This window comes from Sciurus carolinensis, chromosome 14 (assembly GCF_902686445.1).
Source record: "Sciurus carolinensis chromosome 14, mSciCar1.2, whole genome shotgun sequence".
Classification (NCBI taxonomy): Eukaryota; Metazoa; Chordata; class Mammalia; order Rodentia; family Sciuridae; genus Sciurus; species Sciurus carolinensis.
Genome location: NC_062226.1, coordinates 21,467,178 through 21,487,061, shown reverse-complemented (window position 1 = coordinate 21,487,061; position 19,884 = coordinate 21,467,178). Strand labels below are relative to the sequence as shown.

Genomic DNA, 19,884 nt, shown 5'->3' with positions numbered 1-19,884 from the left:
GGGACATTTTGAGGATCCAAAAAGTAATAATTATAACAAAAAATAATTCATGACACAAAACAGGAATTCCATAGACCATGATAAAAATTGACAGTTAATGAACAGTATGTTTACAAAGTCTTAAAATATCTGCTTACAAAATCCTATTCCTCCCCCACTGTTTTTTTTTTCAGTGCTGAGGATGGAATCCACAACCTTGTGCATATCAGGCAAGTGCTTCACCACTAAGCTACACCTCCAGCCCCATTCCTCCCTCTTTTTAAATACAGCTGGTCTTCTGTATCTGTGGGTTCCATGTCCAACTATGAATTGAAAAATACTCAGAAAAAACAACTGTACCTGTACTGAACATGTACAGGTTTTCCTTGTCATTATTCCTTGAACAGTACAATGTAACAACTATTTATATAGCATTTATATTGTATAAAATATAGCAATCTACAGGTGATTTCAAGAATCTGGGAGTACGCGTGGAAGTAAGAAACTTGAGCATCCTTGAATGCTGGTACTGGGAGGGGTTCCTGGAAACATTCCCTGAATACTGAGGGGCAACTATAATAACTCGACATCAGAGAAGCCTGTCAAACACCAGCCTAATTGAGTGATTGAAGAGTACATGGTCAGTAAAAGAACAAACTGAAAATGCATGCTACCTGAGATTATAGAATAAGAAAAGAGTATTACTTCTGTGATACACCTGTTAAAGATACTCAACCTGAATAAAATCATGAAGAAACATCAGACAAACTCAAACTGAGACACAAAATAAATTGCCTATAATTTTCAACACTATCAAGGACATGAAAGCCAAAAGCAAAATCAAGGAACTGTTTCAGACTAAAGGAGGCTGAAAGGATATAATTACTAAATGAAACATGACTCTGAACTGAATTCTTTTGATACAAACATTAATGGGACAAATGGAGAAACATAAATGAGGTCAGAGGTTTTGCATAATTGATCAAAGTTAACTTCTTGGTATTGACTGTTTTATTCTGGTTGGTAGACAATAATAAAGAACGAGGTTGATAACATATTCACAATGTTTAGTTGAAAAACTGAAACCTATTTAAACTACACCTCCAACTTTTTTCTAATATTCTGACTCGCTCAAAATTAAAAAACAAAAATTTAAAAAATGAAGTAGGAGCTGGGCATGTTGGCACATGCCTATAATCCCAGCGGCTCAGGAGGCTGACTCAGGAGGATCTCGAGTTCAAAGCCAGCCTCAGCAAAAGCAAGGTACTAAGCAACTCAGTGAGACCCTGTCTCTAAATAAAGTACAAAACAGAACTGGGGATGAGGTACAGTGGTCAAGTGCAACAAAAAACAAGAGAAATAGGACAAAGGAGGCAAAATTAAAGAAAAAAGCAGTTAGTGATTACTAAAATAAAAGGATGCATTTAATCAACCTTTTGTTCCATATTTATCATTTTTTAAGGTGAAAATATCTGAATGACAAAATAAAAAACTCTACCACTTTAATGTTGCTACTTTCATTTTACATATCTGTTAGTTGCAATTTTAAACATCACAGTACTTTTTCGTATGTAAATCACAAATTCAAACTGAAGGACATTCAAGAAAGTAAACTGCATATAATTTCCAACAGTGTCAAGGACATGACATTTCTCGTTTTGTTTTCATGACTGTAATTTTTAGTTACTGTTTACTATTTATCATATGACTTTAATGTGAGATCTTTGAGTTTTTACCATTTTAAGTAATAAGTACCTGTCTGAAAATGGTTAGTCTTTCATTTTCTATATTCTCAACATTTAAACAAATTTCATTTTTATACTTGTATATATTCTTTTTTCCCTTTTAAAACATGTACTTTACTATGAGGTTTCTCAGAAATTAGGAAAATCTTGTCTAAAAATATGGAATACTTCATGAATTTATGCATCATTCTTGGGCATGGGTATACTTATCTTCTCTGTATTGTTTCAATTTTAGTGTATGTGCTATGGAAGTGAGCACCATACTTTTTAAAAATACTTGCATAGAAACATTTTTTAACACATAGATTTTTATACAATGTACAGATTTTTAGGTACCAGATGATAAACAAACTGCTAAATGTTCAGTTTCCAAAGCAGGAGCATCTTTGAGAAAGTATAAATAATTATTTGAATATTTTGTATCATTAATTCTCAAAATGTACTTTTAATACAGACAACTGTAATGGGATATTGGACACCTCAATCTCATTTCAATGCAAACATGGCAGTTTATCTTACCCATTTCACACTGGTCTCCCCAGTAATATTTTATTGAAAAGCAAGGGTGGTCCTCCTTTTAACAGTTTGAAAACTGATTCAGACTTCCATTTTGAGTCTGCAATTGATGATGGTGTTACGGTTTAGATAGGAGGTGTCCTCCAAATCCTCATGTGTTCGACAATGCAGGAATGTTCAGAGGTAAAATGATTCAATTATGAAAGCTGAAAACTAATCAGTGAGTTAATCCATTTGATAGATTAATAATTTAAGAGGACTAACATACTAGGTAACTGTGGGCAGGTAGGGTGTGGCTGGAGGAAATAGGTCATTGAGAACATGCCTTTGGAGTTTATATTTTGTCCCTTGTGCCCCAACCTCTCTCTTCTTCCTGGCTGCCATGAACTAAACAGCTTCCCACAACCACATCCTTCTGCCTTCTGCCTCACCTCCAACTCAGAATAATGGGGTCAGTCAACCATGGACTGAACCTCTGAAACCATAAGTCAAAACAAACTTTTTCTTCTCCAAATTGTTCTGGTCAGGTATTTGGTAACAGTAACAAAAAGTTGACCGATAGTACTGGCAGAGGGAAATGAATCAATCAATTCAAAAACACCAAGAACTGACATAGGGGTTAGAATTAGGAGTCAAAGCAATGGAATAAGTTTTTATAACTGGATTTCACACAGTCCAAAAGTTACACAGAGTGCTTGTCTGGTATGCACAAGACCCTGGGTTTAATCCCCAGCTCTGCCAAAGGAAAACAAAGAATCGGAAAGATATAAAAACAGTGCTATCCAACAGAAAGTGATTGTAAAAATGTTTGATGTCTACATTGTTCTATGACAGCTACTAGCTACAAGAGGCTAGTGAGCATCTGATACATAGCTATCACAACTGAGAAACTGAATTTTTAAATTTAGTCACATGTAGCTACTGGTTGCCATGTTGGACATCACAGTTCTAGAACAGCTCTAGGAAAAACATCATCAAAGTGAGGTTTTAAGTATAATAATTGCCGCTATTCCTCTTAGATTAAAATGATTACTTTATTCTTTTCCTTTCCCCCTTGACCACCCCCTCCCCTGGTACTGACAACTGGACTCGGAGCCCCACATATGCTAGGCAAGCACTTTGCCACTGAATACATTCCCAGTCCTTTTTAAATTTTATTTTGAGACAGGGTCTCACCAAGTTAACTCTACTGACCTAGAACTTGTGATCCTCCTGCCTCAGCCTCCCAAGTTGCTGAGATTACTATACCTAGCTAATGGGAAATCATTTTTTAAAAATTGGAAAACAAATTCTCTAGAACAATTATACTAATTACTACAAAAGGAAACAGTAATATAAATGGAAAAGTACCAAAGATTTTATTAAGTTAGAATAGGGAGACATACTACATGTAAAATTTAAAGAAGCCTAGATAATGTGAAGAAGACATTTCTAGAGTCAAGAAGATGAAATTAACATATAGTAAGTGTACAAAGTCAAGTGTTTGGTTTAATGATTTTTTTAGGGCAAACTTTCCTAAGGTTATCTCTTTGAAGATTTATATACTTCTACCCACATGATTGAAAAATATATAAACTATCTATTATGACTGCCATTAACATAATCACCTCTCAAATGTTATACCACAGGACATGATCTGAATATTATAATTTTAGTTTAAATAAAGGACACCAAATCATCTGATATTCACCTGACTATCTGACAAGTATGTCCATGAGCTGGAAATGAAGTCATGTGCATGTTTTGAAATATTCTGCAGTTTGGAGAACAATAATGAAAGAAACACTGATCTATTAACTTCCTGGGACTGTCAGAATAAAACGAAATATGGTACATTTTACACATGTAAACAGGTACCATCTCAACTTCAGATTTGGTGTAGGACTTTCAAAAAAGAAATCTTAATTATATTTTATCAAACACCAGTGCACGAAAATTACACAAAAGTAACATAATGGAAAAGGTATTAGGAAGAAATCAAAGCTATCTAAGAATAAAGTAGGTCATTTGGGCAGCTCTGGTTGCCAAGCAACTGGAATTTCTCACTGTTTCCCTTTGGAATAATTTAATCATTAAAGAGTTTTACTAAATTATTTTTCTTCTTCAAGATTTATACTAAGATACTCAGGAATCACACTAATGGGAAAACTGTAAGACTTAACAGAAAACTTGAAACTCTATTGAAAAATGTAGAAGTACAAACAGAGAAACAACATGTATCCCATTTGTTTACAATAAAAAAAAAAGAAAAATGTAGAAGTAAACAATGTAACATCTTCCTCTAAATGATCAGAGAGAAATATAAATGTTAATTATTCCCAAATTAATCTACAAACTCTATCCAATTCCAATTGTGTGTTTTAGGGAGCAGGTGTTACCAAATAATTCTGAGATATATCTGGAGAAATAAGAAATGTTGATACTAATTTCTGAAGAAAGGGTGTACTGCCTTACAATATACTAAGTTATAGTATGTGCTGAAGCAGAAATGAAACAGAATGGACTACAGAAGCTAGTCTAGTTGCACATAGAGTACATGCCATGCAAGCAGAATCCAGTCATGTCTAATGAGTGTGTCTGTATACATGTGTATATGTAAGCACAGCATGTGGATGAAAAAACTAGAATACCATAAAGAGCAAGTTTCATATCAGAGATTAGTTAACAATGTTGCCCTTATTCCCTACATCAGAAAACTTTCCAATAGAACAAAGATTTAACATCAAAATAAAAGGAAGCAAAACATAAAAAAGTATTCACATATTGCTTGTTTGTTTAAATCTTAGTACGCTAGGTTTTTCTGAGCATGGTACCAAAGTCAGATTGCATCATGACAATCTTAACAGAGTTTTATTACACATACAAAACAGTATTTTTAAAACTACATAAGCAGAAACATTCATAGAGACAGAAAGTAGAATGGGAATGGTAGTTGAGAAGGTGACTGGAAGAAGTGGAAGTTATTATTTAATAGATAGGAAATTTCAGTTTAGGATGATCAAAGTTCTGAAGATGGATGATGGTAGTGGGTTGTACAATAATGTGAATGTGCTTAATGCCACTAAAATGCACACTTAAAAATGGTTGAAAGTTTTGATGTTAGGTATATTTTGATAGAATTTTAAAAATGGGAGGAAATGGTATTAACAGAAATCACTATAAATAAGTATATTAAAATTATCAAATACAGGTAAAACAGTAAGATATAACTTCTCACCTATTGTATTAACGAAGATAAGAAAACCACTTGCTTATACATTATCAAGAGCACCCTAAATTGGCATATAATCTTTATAGCAAACATTCATGTAATAGATATCAAAATAAAAATATGCATATGCTTTGTCCCAACAATTTCATTGTCAGAAATATTGACAATGTTGGAAGTGTGCTAAAATGTGTTCTAGGAGTACCATTTGTAAAAGTATAAAATAGGAAAAAACTTCAATGTCTATGAGAAAGTAGATATATTACAGCTTTCCTATATGGGGGAATAATATGCAATCATTGAAAAATTATGAAGTAACTCTGACTTGTTATAAGACCATGAGCATAACATATAGAGAAAAAAAATAAAAGGCTTCAAAACATCAGAATTCCATTTGTATAAAATAGATAAACAGACACCAGGAAAGGGAAGGGCACATACCAAAATGTTAGCCCTACTTATTAGTTATCTCTGGGCAACTAGATGATTTCTTTTTTTTCTTTAACTTTTCTAGATTGAGTGTTTTACCATGTGTACATATTGAATCTATAATTTATAAGGTAATTTTTTTCATTTTACAAAATCAATTCTAAGCCCTGGGGATACAGCTCAGTGATAAAGATAATGCAAAGGCAAGGCCACAGGTTCAATTTCCATATGGGTGCGCACACATGCGCGTGACAGGCAATATGAAAATAAAGGAAGTCTATTCTATTTAAAAATATCAAATGCTGCAAGATGCCATGGTGCCCTCTGTAATGCCAGGTACTCAGGAGGCTGAGCCAGGAGACTCTCAAGTTCAAGATCAGCCTCAGAAACTTGGGAAGAACTGTCTCGAAGTAAGAAATAAAAAGGACCTAGGATATAGCTCAGTGGTAAAGCACCCCTGAATTCAATCTGAGAGAGAGAGAGAGAAAGAAAGAGAAAGAGGGAGGGAGGGAGGAAGGAAGAGAAAAAGAAAGATCAAATACTGCTTATTCTAGGTTTATACTTTATTATATACCCTATCTCTTAAAATAAGGATTATGTATAGGAAATGCCCATTGTGAACAATGTGGAAAACTAAAACTCAATAAATTTAAATACAGTTTGCATTGTAATATCTTTCAACACAGAATTAAATATCTGAAGTTCTTTACACAGAGAATACAGAGGCCAAACATGTTCTTTCCATAATAAAAATCCAGTTTCTTAAAATGTACTTGCTTTATAGATAAAGTTTTCCTATCTTTAAGTAACTTCAAATTACTACTTTTACTATTTAAAAATTGACCTGGAAGGACACAAAAGACTCAACATGAAGTACATCAAAATAAAACCAGAAAAGTAAGGTAATAAACACTGATAGACTACATTCCACATTCATCTTAAGGAGTCAAAAATCACTTAACAATTCTAAATACATTCTCATTAACATCTTAAATAAGTTAACTCAACATTACAATATAAGCATCACTCAAATTTTCAAAGCCCTTGCTATAAATTCTGTAAAAAGAAAGGATTAAAATGAATGACTTCTAAAGTTCTTTTCAGATTTGAAATTTTAAGAGGCTCATAACTATAGAAAATTAATTTTAAGTTATGATATCATATATTCTTACACCTATTTTTAAAGATGCCTTAAATACTTACGGCTTGATTAGGCAGATTGTCAGTCTTAAGTTCTCTGTGATTGGAATACTGAATATAAACTGGCTGGCTTCGAAGATGAGGAGTAACAGGAGTGTAATAATTCACCATAGTAACTGCAGCTTCCTCAGAAGCCATTTCTAAGAAAGCCTGCAATAAGCATAAGAAGAGGAAAGCTCATCTTTTTTTGTAAGACAGTCAACTATTTTGTCAGTCTAGCTTGCTCTAAAACTCATGCATTCTCAACAGAAATAATATTGCCCCAAAAAGATGAAAAATCTTTTGCTTCAAAGTTTATCATGGATGCTGATTGGAAATATGCTGAAAAAGGTGGGTTGAAGAAATGTTTGGACTTGAGAAACTGTCAGTTGATTAAATGATTTCATGTGTTTTATTTTCCTATTATTTTTGTTTCTTATAAAATTTAAAAATAATTAAAAGGGCTAAAATAAATATCTGTGTCACCATTATAAATAGATGTTTTCAGAGACCAGAATTTAAGTTTTCTGTTAAAAGCTTTGGGGCTAATGGGCTATAATCTACATCAGAGGTATTGAAATTTCATGATGCAATAAGGGAAATTTTTTTTTTTAAAGTCCCAAACACCATTTTAGAGGGAAAAAAGAGAAAGGGAAGGAGAGAGGAATTTTGGAAAATGAAGGTTTAGAAATACTGTATTAACTATTCAAATTCTCTGTTTTTATCTTTTCTTTTGGTGCTGATTGTGAAACAGCACAAATAAAATTAAACTGAGCATTCATTTTTCAGTAAGTTATTATTTCATACTTTGCCAACTAGAAACCAACTAATCTGATATGACAGCAAGGAATGAGAGTTATTAAGACTGGTGGAAAGGCAACCTGATTTACATCTGTATTTAGCTATGACAATTTAGGCAACTTAGAGGTCATTAACACCTCTGAGCCTTAGTTTCCTCATCTCAAATATGAAGTGCTACCTAATATGATCCTTAAGTCTCCTCACATTTTAGGTAGAGTTCCTGTTAGGTGATCGGTCTAAAATTTTACAGGAAAGAACTATTAAAAAGCATCTTTTTCAAGTGGTGGTGCCCAGAATTAGTTTTTACTTACTTTTCAAATAAGTCCTCAATCAACACCCATGTTACACTTTGAAGCAAAAGTTACATGTAAGTATACAGAGTACTTTTCCCTATTTTATATATTTCTATTATATGCTTATACACATGCACACTATAGCTACACACATGTTAAATATATTTCTTGTGTGGCATCACAATAAATTATTACTGATCAAAAACACAAAATTCTGGTTAGATAATCCAACTATGTTTTTACTATAAAACATTTAATTAGCAAGCACATAGCAACCACTTCAACTTATGTATAAAACACTTAAAATTTATAAAATATACATTTATTAACAACAAAATTCACTGAATACAGAAAATGGCAAATATCTATAAATCCAACTATTCCTTTGTTTATAGTTATCTTAACTGTCAGATGTTTCCACATGAAGTCCAGAAAATGAATATCAACTACACAAATGTTAAATATGATGTATAATGGTATCAACCCAAATGTTACAACTGAACCATTAAATGCTTCAAATGAACAATTTCCTATAAAGTAGTTATGTTAGCCCATGAAAGTGAATCAAATATCACAAGTCAAGGAATCAACTCACAATAAACAAAAGAATCCCATTATCTTAAAGGGACAATGGCTTCAAATCATTATACATCTAAAAGGTATAAATGTCCATGATATACTTTAAAGTATCAGTAATATATTTTTTCTAATTTTTTCAAGATAAGAGTATAAAAACAGTTAAGGCAAGAAAAATAGCTATGGCAACAGTCTCTACCTGATTTTTAATCATCATTCAATAAAGAATTTGTAAACATTATTCTAGTAATATTCACAATAAAGGGAGACACTATATTTTTACTAATTCTTTGCTAAGTGTAAAGAACTAATTCAATTTCTAACATCAGTCACATAAAGGAAAAGTTAAACAATGTCTTTGGAATACATAATTCTTGTCATAGGATTTTTTTTTTAAATATACAGAATCTAGAATTTCATATATAAAAATAAATTTCCCACATGAAATCCAGTAAAGAAATTATTTATAATTTTCCAAAGTATCTAGTCAAACAATTCAGTCTTTATCATGTGGGGTAGAGAGATGACCAAAAGTCATTGTCCAGAGGACTTAAAATAATCCATTCTTCCCACATCATTCCACCTCCAAATGCTCTGGGAAAGGTTATAACCCATAATTGGTTCAGTGATCATGATGTATATTACTAAATAGATATTTTCTAAACAGGATTTATGATTAAAAAAAAAAGCAGTAATATTAACAGGTACAGTTAGTTTACAGATAAACCCAGAATAAACATTAAAGACAAGAAAAGAAAAAAATAAAGAAATTATGACCTTGCCTACTGCCTATCACAATCAATATTAGAGATGATCATGCTGACTTTTTTCAAATCACACAGACTACAGGATTCCCAGCAGTAGCAACTCTTACAATAAAGATCTAAGTCCCATGTACCAGTCTCCAATAGATGTAAGAAATGTGCACAGAGAATAAATATTAGAGCATGTTTTCAACCTCTCTGGATTTAGTAACCTTGTCTGAATTAAATGGGGATATTAATTAAGCAGTTTAATAAAGAAGGGAAAATGAATCAGACATCATCCAATCACTGTCATGCCCACACTTATCTAATATTTTTTTGAAATCTTTTATTTTTTTGGAACTGGAAATTGAACCCAGGACGCTTAACACATCCCCAGCCTTTTTATATTTTATTTAGAGACAGGGGCTTGCTAAGTTGCTTAGGCTCATTAAATTGCTGAGGTTGGCTTTGAAACTCGTAATCTTCCTGCCTCAGCCTTCCAAGTCACTGGGATTACAGGCACATGCTGCTGCACCTGACTTTATTAATCAGAATAGTCATAACATGTTTCTGAAATTTATTATTCACAAAAAGAAATAAGTGGGCTGGGGAGATAGCTCAGTCGGTAGAGTGCTTGCCTTGCAAGCACAAGGCCCTGGGTTCGATCCCCAATACCGAAAAAAAAAAAAAAAAAAAAGTAAGTGATATATCATAATGTACTATAAATTTTATAGGGTCTAGATTCCATGTCCTCTTCTTTATAATGCTCAGCACAAAAGATTTTCAGGATAATCAAAAACTTGGAAAGAACTAAAGATTTCATTCCAGGGCGGTCTCATTTGGAACAAGGAAGCACACAATCATCTAAATCCACATAACAAGGATGTTTTTGTTATGGTCAAGTTTCCTTAGTCATCTTAAGAAAAACTTAATTTTCAGGACACTGAAATAGGCAAAAAAATTTTGGTTATAACCCAAAAAAGCAAAAATCAGACAAATGAGATTACATCCAACTTTCAAAAAGCATCTGCATAGCAAAGGAAATAATCAACAATCCACAATATATAAGGAACTCCAAAAACGCAACAGTAAAAAAAAAAAAAAAAAAAAAAAACCCCAAACAATAGACAATATACCTAAATAGACATATCCAAAAGGAGACATATGAATGGCCAAAGGTATATAAAAATGTTCAACATCAAGGAAATGCAAGAATGCTGGCAAGAATGTGGAGAAAAGAGAACACTCGCACACTTGTTGGTAGAGAATGTAAATTAGCACAGTCATTATGGAAATCAGTATAGAGAATACTTTAAAAATTAGAAACAGAACAGAACTACATATGATCTAGCAATCCCACAACTGAGTATATAGTCAAAGGAAAGGAAAGGAAAGGAAACCCATGTGTCAAAGACATTTGTACTTCCATGTTTATTGCAGCATTATTCACAACAGCCAAAATAAAAGCATCCATCAAAGGATGGATATATAAAGAAAATGTGATATATAAACATAATGGAATACCATCTAGCCATAAAAAGAGAATGAAATTCTGTCATTTGTGACAGCACAGATGGAACTGGAAATCATTATGTTAAGTGAAATACACCAGGCACAGAAAACAAGTACTAAATGATCTTGTGGAATCTAATGATCTTCTGATCTCACAGATTTTGAGTGGAACAGTGGTTAATAGAGGGTGGGAAGAGAATCAGAAGAAGGTATGGGGAAAGGCTGATCAGTACTAAGTTATTGTAAGATAGAAATAAGAAGTTCTGGTGTGCTGTACTGCATAGTAGGGTGACTACAGATAATGATAATGTGCAGTGTATTTCAAAAACCTAAAAGAAATGATTTTAAATACTTTCATCATAAATGATGAGGAAATATCAATCTGATTTAAACATCACAAAGTATATACATGTAAAAAATCACATGGTACACCATAAATATATTATATATAGACTATATATATATCATATACACATTTTTTTAATTGCAGGGTTAGGAATCAAAACTCACAGCTTTTGCACATGCTAGGCAAGCCACTCTCTCACTGAGCTACATACACTTCCAGTGCCAATTTCTGTATTATTGTGTATCAGTTAAAATATAACTTTAATTAAAAAAAGAAAAGACTGTTAACTTATAAAATGAAGTCTCTCTTATATCTCCCTCAAATTATTAAGGAAATTACATATTAATTCTACAATTAAATATACATACTGTTAAGTGAGTTTACAGGAGGTAATTTTTTATACTAGCCTCCTACATGAGGCCCAGGAGAAATGGAGTCAACTTATGTTAGGCAGGTAATTTCCAAAATAATGGAAGTTTCAACAGAAGATTCACAGGAACCCATAACAATGAGCCCAGTCTACCTGAACATGTATAAGGAAGTATCCTCTGCTTTAACTCTTAAAAGAATCCACTTTTAAGAAATTGTTGTTTCCCTCTTAAAAATGCTAACCATTCTATCATGTCCAGCTGAACATTCATTCTATTTTATAGAATGAAGTATTGATCAATTCTAACATCTCACATAAAAGCCAATTAGATTTTAAAAATTGTAATTTTGTCTTATGACAATACTACACATTTCTATGTAGATTTTGGGAAACTTAACTGTTCTTTGTCAAAGGTGGTATATCCTCTCTATCAGGGTCTTCTAGTAATCACAGGATATTTTCATAAACCATCTTGTAAGTAAAATATAAAAATATCTCTTGTTAGGAAGGAAAATGCTCATAAATCAACAGGTAATAAATAATATATTTTTTGTGTTACTATTTGCTTGTTGCCTCCTGTTATACCAAAAAAAAAAAAAACCTTCTACTTTTAAAATTAATGATCATAAAATTTAGAAAATAGGAAAGTTTAAAAAATAAAAATTATCTGTAATACTAACACCCAGAAATAATCATTCATGGCGATCTTTAAGTATTACATACCTGGCTTTTTCCTTTCAACATCAAAAGATTAGTTACTTTGCCAAATGGTAGACCTAATGATATGACCTCTGCTTCGGTGACATCACATGGAATTTTGCGAAGATGGAGAACACGGGAAGGTGAACAGGGAGGTCTATCTCCTTTAAATTTCTTGTTGTCATTCCCATTAGCTAAAAAACAAGATTTTTAAAAATTACTAAAACTAATATGGGTTGATATACTATATCAACTATAATGTCACAATTGATCCTCTAGAGGTTCAGAATGTGCAATTCAGATAACTACAGGCATTGATGGGGGAAAAAAGAGAATGGGAAACAAAACCAACAACATTTCTATGAACCTTTTTTCTAGTTTTTCACTGAACATTAAGCCTTTTTAAACACTGGCCTGGTTTTGTTTTTGGTTTTGGTTTTTTTGGCGGTACTAGAGACTGAACCCCAGGGACTCATACATGCTAGACCAACACTGTATCACTGAGCTATACCCCCAGCCCTAGTTATTTATTTTTCCATCTCTTTTTATCTTAAGACAAGGTCTAACTAAGTTGCCCTAACCAGTCTAGAACTTTCAATTCTCTTGCCTCAGCCACTTGAGTAGCTAGGTTTACAGGTGTGCTCCCTGACTTGATCTTTAACTTCAAGGAAAAGTATTAGGGTAAATGAAATACATTTTTCAAATACAGTCATGCACCACATTGTCGCGCTCCCTGCCCGCAGAGAGACACGACACCTCGTTCTTTTCGGCCCTTTTATTGCGCGCCCCCCCATCCTCCCAGTTCTTCCTTTGTTCCTCCTTTTTGAGGAACTTATACTCCAATATATACAGTACTTGTAACCAATCAGCATTTTCGCACGAGGGGAGAGCATTAACAGATACAGGCAGCGAAGGCAGGCATATAGTGGACCTGTACTGTCCATCAGGGAGCTTAGCCAATCCCTGGAACTTCCTCAATATAATGTCAGTTGTTTGTGCAAAAGTTAACTGCTCTGGCTCACTGCCAGGCGCCATCTTAGCCTTGCCACACCTAGGGCCAGGGGTCCGGCCGAAACCCCGACACCACATAATGATGACTTTTCTGTCAAGAAATGGACCACATACAGGCCTATGATCACATAAGATTATAGGTAGCTAGTGACATTGTAGCACAATCCATTTTTCATGTTTGTGGTGATGCTGGTGTAAACAAACCTATTGTGTTTCCAGTCATATAAAAGTATATCACACACTATTACATACCATAGATAATACTTAATAACAACAATAAATGACTTACTGATTTATGTATTTAGTAGACTATAATTTTATCATCATTTTGAAGTATACTCTTTTTTTTTTTTTTTTTTTTTTGCGGTGCTGGGGATTGAACCCAGGGCCTTGTGCTTGTGAGGCAGGCACTCTACCAAGAGAGCCATATCCCCATCCCGAAGTATACTCTTTATACTTATAAAACAAAACAAAACAAAACAAAAAGTTAACTGTAAAACAGTCACAGGCAGGTCCTTTAGAAAGTATTCCAGAAGAAGACACTGTTATCATGAGATGATGGTTCCATGTTACTGCCCATGAAGTCCTTCCAGTGGGACAAGATATGGAGGTGGAAGACAATGAAATTGATGATCCTGACCCTCACATTAATAAGTAAAATAAAAAGAAAAATTTTTAAAAATATAAAAAAGTCCATCAAGTAAGTATATTAAGAAAAATTTTTGTACGGGTATATAATGAGACTGTTATTACAAGAGTCAGAAGCTTGAAAACAAATCTAAAGTTTATAAAGAAAATGTTATAGTAAGCTAAGATTAATTTATTTTTTAAATATATATTTTTAGATGTTAATAGTCCTTTTATTGTATTCATTTATTTATATGTGGTGCTGAGAATCAAACACAGTGAGAATCGAACACATGCTAGGCAAGCACTCCACCACTGAGTCACAACCCCAGTCCTAATTTGTTATTTAAAAAAAATTTTTTTTACATATTTAGTATACCCTAAATGTACAATGTTTACAAAGGCTACAGTAGTATACATTGATGCCTAGGCCTTTACTTTCACTTTTCACTCACTGACTCTGAGCACCTTTCAGACCTGCAACCTCCATTCAGGATAAGTGCCCTAAACACCTTTTCTATGTTTAGAAACAGAAATACCATTGTGTTACAAATGCCTATAGTATTCAGTACAGTAATGGGTGCTAAACACATTTGAAGCTGAAGGCAGGAACTATTTCCGCTGGCAGGTGTTACTGCTCTTAATGGCAGGATATGCCCTCCATGTTGAAACAGACCCCAGCAGCTCATTGTCAATTTCTTCTTTTTAAGTTCTGCTCTTGTGAATTTGAAGAATGAAATTCACAGACAAGGATGAGTGAGTGTAAGTGTAGAATTTATTCAAGGGTGCACAGAAACATAACTCCTGCAGCACGAAAGAGGACCAGAGAGGGGTTGCCACCTAAGTGTTCTAGACTAGGGGTTTATACAGCACTTAGGTGAATGCTATTGGTCCAAACTTATGCTAATTAAGTTTTGGAAAAATATTAATGCTTTTGGTTAGCTACTGGTTAACTCTTGGGTCAAAACTTCCATTCACGCCTGTCCCACTTCCACTTTCTCAGAGTTCATCTGCAATCCCAATTTCCAAGGAGGTTGCAATCAGTGGAAGATGCAAGCTCAGGGGTCCAGAGGGGATGACAGGTGGGCATGTCATGGCTTGCCCCAACCTTCCCTTGCTGGCTTCAGGCTCCAAATGGTTTGGCAGTCTCCACACAGCACAGCCAGGGCCTGTGCTTGCCTCCCACACTGCAGCCCAATCTCTACCACCAATTCTCACAAAGATTATTGGGCTGACTGTACGGCTAGGCAGTTTGGAGCCATGTCACAATCTCCACTCAGGATAAGTGCCCTATACAAGTGTACCTTTTCTGTGTTCAGGTACACAAATACCATTGTGTTACAAATGCCTACAGTATTCAGTACAGTAGTGTGCTATACATATTTGTATCTGAAGATAGTGAGCTATACCATACACCCTAGGTATGTAGTAAGTAAACTATACCATCTAGGTTTGTGTAAGTATACACTATGATGTTCCCTTAATAATGATGAAATACCCTCTAATGCATTTCTCTGAAAGCATACCCATCATTAATTTAGGTACCTATAAATATTCAATTTTTGTTATGGATAAAAGAAAAATATTTATGTCTTCAAGAACTTTTTTTTTTTTTTTTTTTCTTTGCGGTGCTGGGGATCGAACCCAGGGTTTTGTGCTTGCAAGGCAAGCACTCTATCGACTGAGCTATCTCCCCAGCCCCAAGAACTTTTTATAATTTGTTCAATAATTATAAACAAATAAATAGAAAACAAATTTTAGGAAAGATCATGAAAAAATGTTATATTTATCACATCTAAGAGTTGAATTTGAATGTTTATGAAAATTAAACTCATTTCTTAGACATTAAAGGTTTTATTAATTTATTATTTAATTAAGTTATTAATATATAATGATAATCCTATTCATTATTACACTAGTTCTTTTATTTTATTTTTTGGTACTGGGGATTGAACTCAGGAGTGCTTAACCACAGAGTTAAGTCCCCAGCCCTTTTTATTTTGAGACAGGATCTTCCTAACTTGCTAAATTGTTGAGGCTAGTCTTAAACTTGTGACACTCATGCCTCAATCTTCCAAGTTGCTGGGATTACAAGAATGTGACACCACACTGGACTCATTAGTATAGTAAATCTTAACATAAGTACCACCTTGTTAAAGATGCAATTTTTCAACACCAACCCAGACCTACTTAATCAGAAACTTCGGGGCTGGCATCCAGCTTTCTACATTTTAACATGTCCTCCATGTGATTCTGATTTACCCTGAAATTTGAGAGCTGCTGCTATGAAATAAATTCATTATCCTAGCACACGGCTACATTTTGTTTAAATCCTATTTAGTTTGAACATTGACAATAACTAGAACTGACAAGCCTGTAAGGAATACTCAAGTTTATGTAAATAAGATTCAGAATTTTCCCCCAGAAATAGCACCATGTAAGCCTGCATATAAATTATTTAAAAGTCGCAATGCTTTATAACATAAATACCATATTTGCTACTATTTGGAGAAAAAACACAATCTTTTCAAACTCCTGAAAATATCTTTTTTCTAATGAAAGAGTAATATCTGTGATCCTAAATTTAAAAATTTCATAAGAAGTACGTATAAATCATATATGAAAGGTTATACCCACATGTGTGGCACAGAACTCAACATGTTCATAGCTGAATAGGTTGATTTAATACCCAAGAGCACTTGCTCCCAAATTCTTTCTGTAAATGTTGGAAGCATCTTACCACCAATACTATTTATTCTTAGTAGGCCATACAGTCTTTATACAGTAAATGCTGCAGATTATGAATAAGTGACACTCAAATATTTATTAGATTAATTAATCTGGGAAGCAAAGTAGTCCTTCTCCTCTGTTTCATTAATTACCAAGAAATATAGCTTTTTCCCCTCAAAAATCACCACTGATTACATACTTCCAGTTCCACTCTCAATATCACCAACATCACCTTTTGATCTTGACCTTTTTAGCTCTCTTCCTCTAGTCTCACTTCCTGTGAGCCTAGTCCCATATTCCTAGGATTCAGTATCAGATCAACCTAATTCAAAGAGTTTATCATGTCATTATCCTGTTCTAAAAATTGTGACAAGTATCCCAATATCGATTTATGTCCTTTAGTTTGTAGTTTTTAAAAACTGCCTCAGTTGAGTCTCCAAAATATCATTATAGACTAAAGTTAATCTTTAAAGCCACAAAAATCTCAAAAGTTTGTCTTAAAATTCCTAGAAAAGACTAAGCAACTTGATACCAACTGAAAATTGTTATAGTATGAACAGGTTTATATGGACTAACAATAAGAAATGGTAACACTGTCATTAGACTACACCAAACATCAACTACTCAGACAAGTGTTACAAGTTGTACCTTTTTGCAACCTGTGTTAAGTATTAAAGAAACATACTAAAGGAGTAAGACTTCTATCAGCTTACTTAAACTATTCCAAAAATAACAAAAGAATAATGTGGAAGTTATTTCTTTAAATTCTAAGTTTGAGAAAATACGAATGCCAAAATCCAAGTTATTTGAGCTCCCACTTGTGTTGCACTATCAGATGAAGACCAACTACAAAAAAAAATGCTACTGCAAATCATCATTTTAGGTTAATTGATCTGTATGATTGAAGTACCTGGGCTATGTTAAGGAAGGAGAAGCAAAGAGGGAAGCATAGCACTTGGGCTGGCTATGAAACCAGATACCTATTCTGGACAAGTTACCTGACATTACTGGACCTCAAGATTCTTCTTCCATAAAATGAGTTTAACAACAGAACTGCTACAAAAATTAGTTTAATTTTCAGTTACCTTTCAAATATTTGGCATAATGTCTAGTACAACATTATTAATAAGTGTCTTGCTATTCTTAAGGAAAGCTGTTTTACTTGTTAATTAATTACATTCTTTTGTTTTTTCCCCCAGTAACTGAGGACTGAACCCAGGGGCATTCTACCATCAAGTTATATCTCTAGCCCTTTTAATTTTTTATTTTGAAACAGAGTCTTACTAAATTGTCAAAGTTGGCCTCGAACTTATGATCCTCCTGCTTCAGTTTCTTAAGTATAACTGGGATTACAGGTGTGTACCACAACAGCCCACTTCCTTCTACTTTTTTGATGTCAAAATGATGACTGTATTTTTTCTCCTGATGTCCTTACTTGGCAAAATTAAGAAAATGCCCAAAATTAACTGAAAATGTTATCATATGAAATCTAAAAGTCTAAATCATTAAAATGATCAGAAAGTTTGTATCTGAAGATTTGATAAATGATTTGAAAAGAGAATGTATGTATACATAGCCATAATTTAAGAAAAGTCAACATGAAACAAGTAAATTTTAATGCACCAAACAAATAAATTTGAAGAATTATTCTCTGTACAAAAGATAGAGACTATGGAGTTTCTGAAAATTTTAATATGAAAGTAAGCATTTGAAAAACTTGTAAAAATTTTGTTGCATTCTATCAGAAAACATGTTGGAAACTATCAAATGCTTACCACATATTAGTCACGTTCTGAAAGAGGTATGTGGAAATGGCTTTTTAAAAAAAATCATACATTATTTCAAAACTGGAGGAATTTTTCAGGAAAACTACCTTAGGAGTTATGGATTTTTTCTTTTTTTTTTTTTAACAATTAACTTTATCAGGATATACTTTTAAGATATAATAAAATCCATCAACATCTTAAGTGCAGATTTTGATGAGTTTGGACACATGTGCGTACCCAATTTGACAACCACAAAAATTAAAGATACAGAACATTACCATCAATCATCCCAAAATGTTTTCTAATGACCCTTTGCAATTTGTAGGCCCTCCAAAGTCCCCAGACCCAGGCAATCTGAACTCTACTATGTTTAAGTAATCTAAATGTCCATCACTTGCCACTATCACATTGTCTTGATTATCAAAGTTTTATAGCAATTCTTGAAATCGTGTACTTATTTTGGGAGAACTCGCAAAACTCACACCTTAACAATTTTAGTCATCCAAACCCACAAATATCCTGATATTTCTGCTTTCCAAACAGCTGGGATTATAGGCCTATCCTACCACACCCAACATAAGAAATTAGTACTAACTCCTAACAGCATATAATATTACAAGACTAATAAAGACACTTTCACCCTCATCATCTGAGATGAAAGCTAGAACTCAGTGTTAACTGGAGCAGAATACCTCAAAAAACATAAAGGAGCCAAGATTTATTTTAGTTTCTGATTTAAGAGGTTTCAGTCCATGGTCAGCTGGCCCCATTGCTATGGGCCTGTGGTAACACAGAATATCATAGTGGGTAGGGTATAGTGGAACAAAGCTGTTCACTTCATGTTGGCTGGGAAACAAAGAGAAAGAGAAGAGGCCAGGGACAAGATACAGCCTTCAAAGGCATGCTCCTAAAGATCTACTTTCTCCAAGTAGGTCTTGCTACCTACAGTTTCACTCCTAATAAACCATTCAGCTATGAATTTATCAATGAATTACTCCACTAATGACATTAAAGCCCTCATGATTCAATCACTTCCCAAAGTCCCATATCTGAACATCACTGCATTAGGCACAGAGCCTTCAACAAATGAACCTTTGAGGGACATTATAGACCCAAATCATAACAAACTACTTCAGGCAGCAGGATAGAAGAAAGGAAAAACATGCAGGGATGCCCATGTAATACATCTACTTTTATCTCATTAACCAGGACTTAATAATCATATAACCACATCAAACTACAAGACTCAAAAGTAGTTGTTTAATCTGGGAGGCAATGTATCCAAAGAAAAATTAGAATTCTTTTTTTTTTTTTTTTTTTTTTTTTTTGGTGGGGTTGGGGATTTGAATCC

At 33.6% G+C, this 19,884-nt stretch overlaps 1 protein-coding gene and 1 non-coding gene across 7 annotated transcripts in view; both read right to left on the bottom strand.

The window, feature by feature from the left end:
* Window positions 1–19,884, bottom strand: part of Ptbp3 (polypyrimidine tract binding protein 3) — a 94,736-nt gene that overhangs the window by 32,360 nt on the left and 42,492 nt on the right. For all 6 annotated transcript variants that reach the window (XM_047524221.1, XM_047524223.1, XM_047524224.1 and 3 more), the window contains 2 exons: window positions 12,424–12,593; window positions 7,081–7,227 (listed from right to left, as the gene is read on the bottom strand). In XM_047524221.1, the coding sequence (XP_047380177.1) occupies window positions 7,081–7,227; window positions 12,424–12,593 (317 nt within the window). The remainder of the gene's footprint in view (window positions 1–7,080; window positions 7,228–12,423; window positions 12,594–19,884) is intronic.
* On the bottom strand, window positions 1,878–1,983 carry LOC124965083 (U6 spliceosomal RNA). The gene has a single exon (XR_007105091.1). It is a non-coding gene; the product is annotated as a U6 spliceosomal RNA (small nuclear RNA).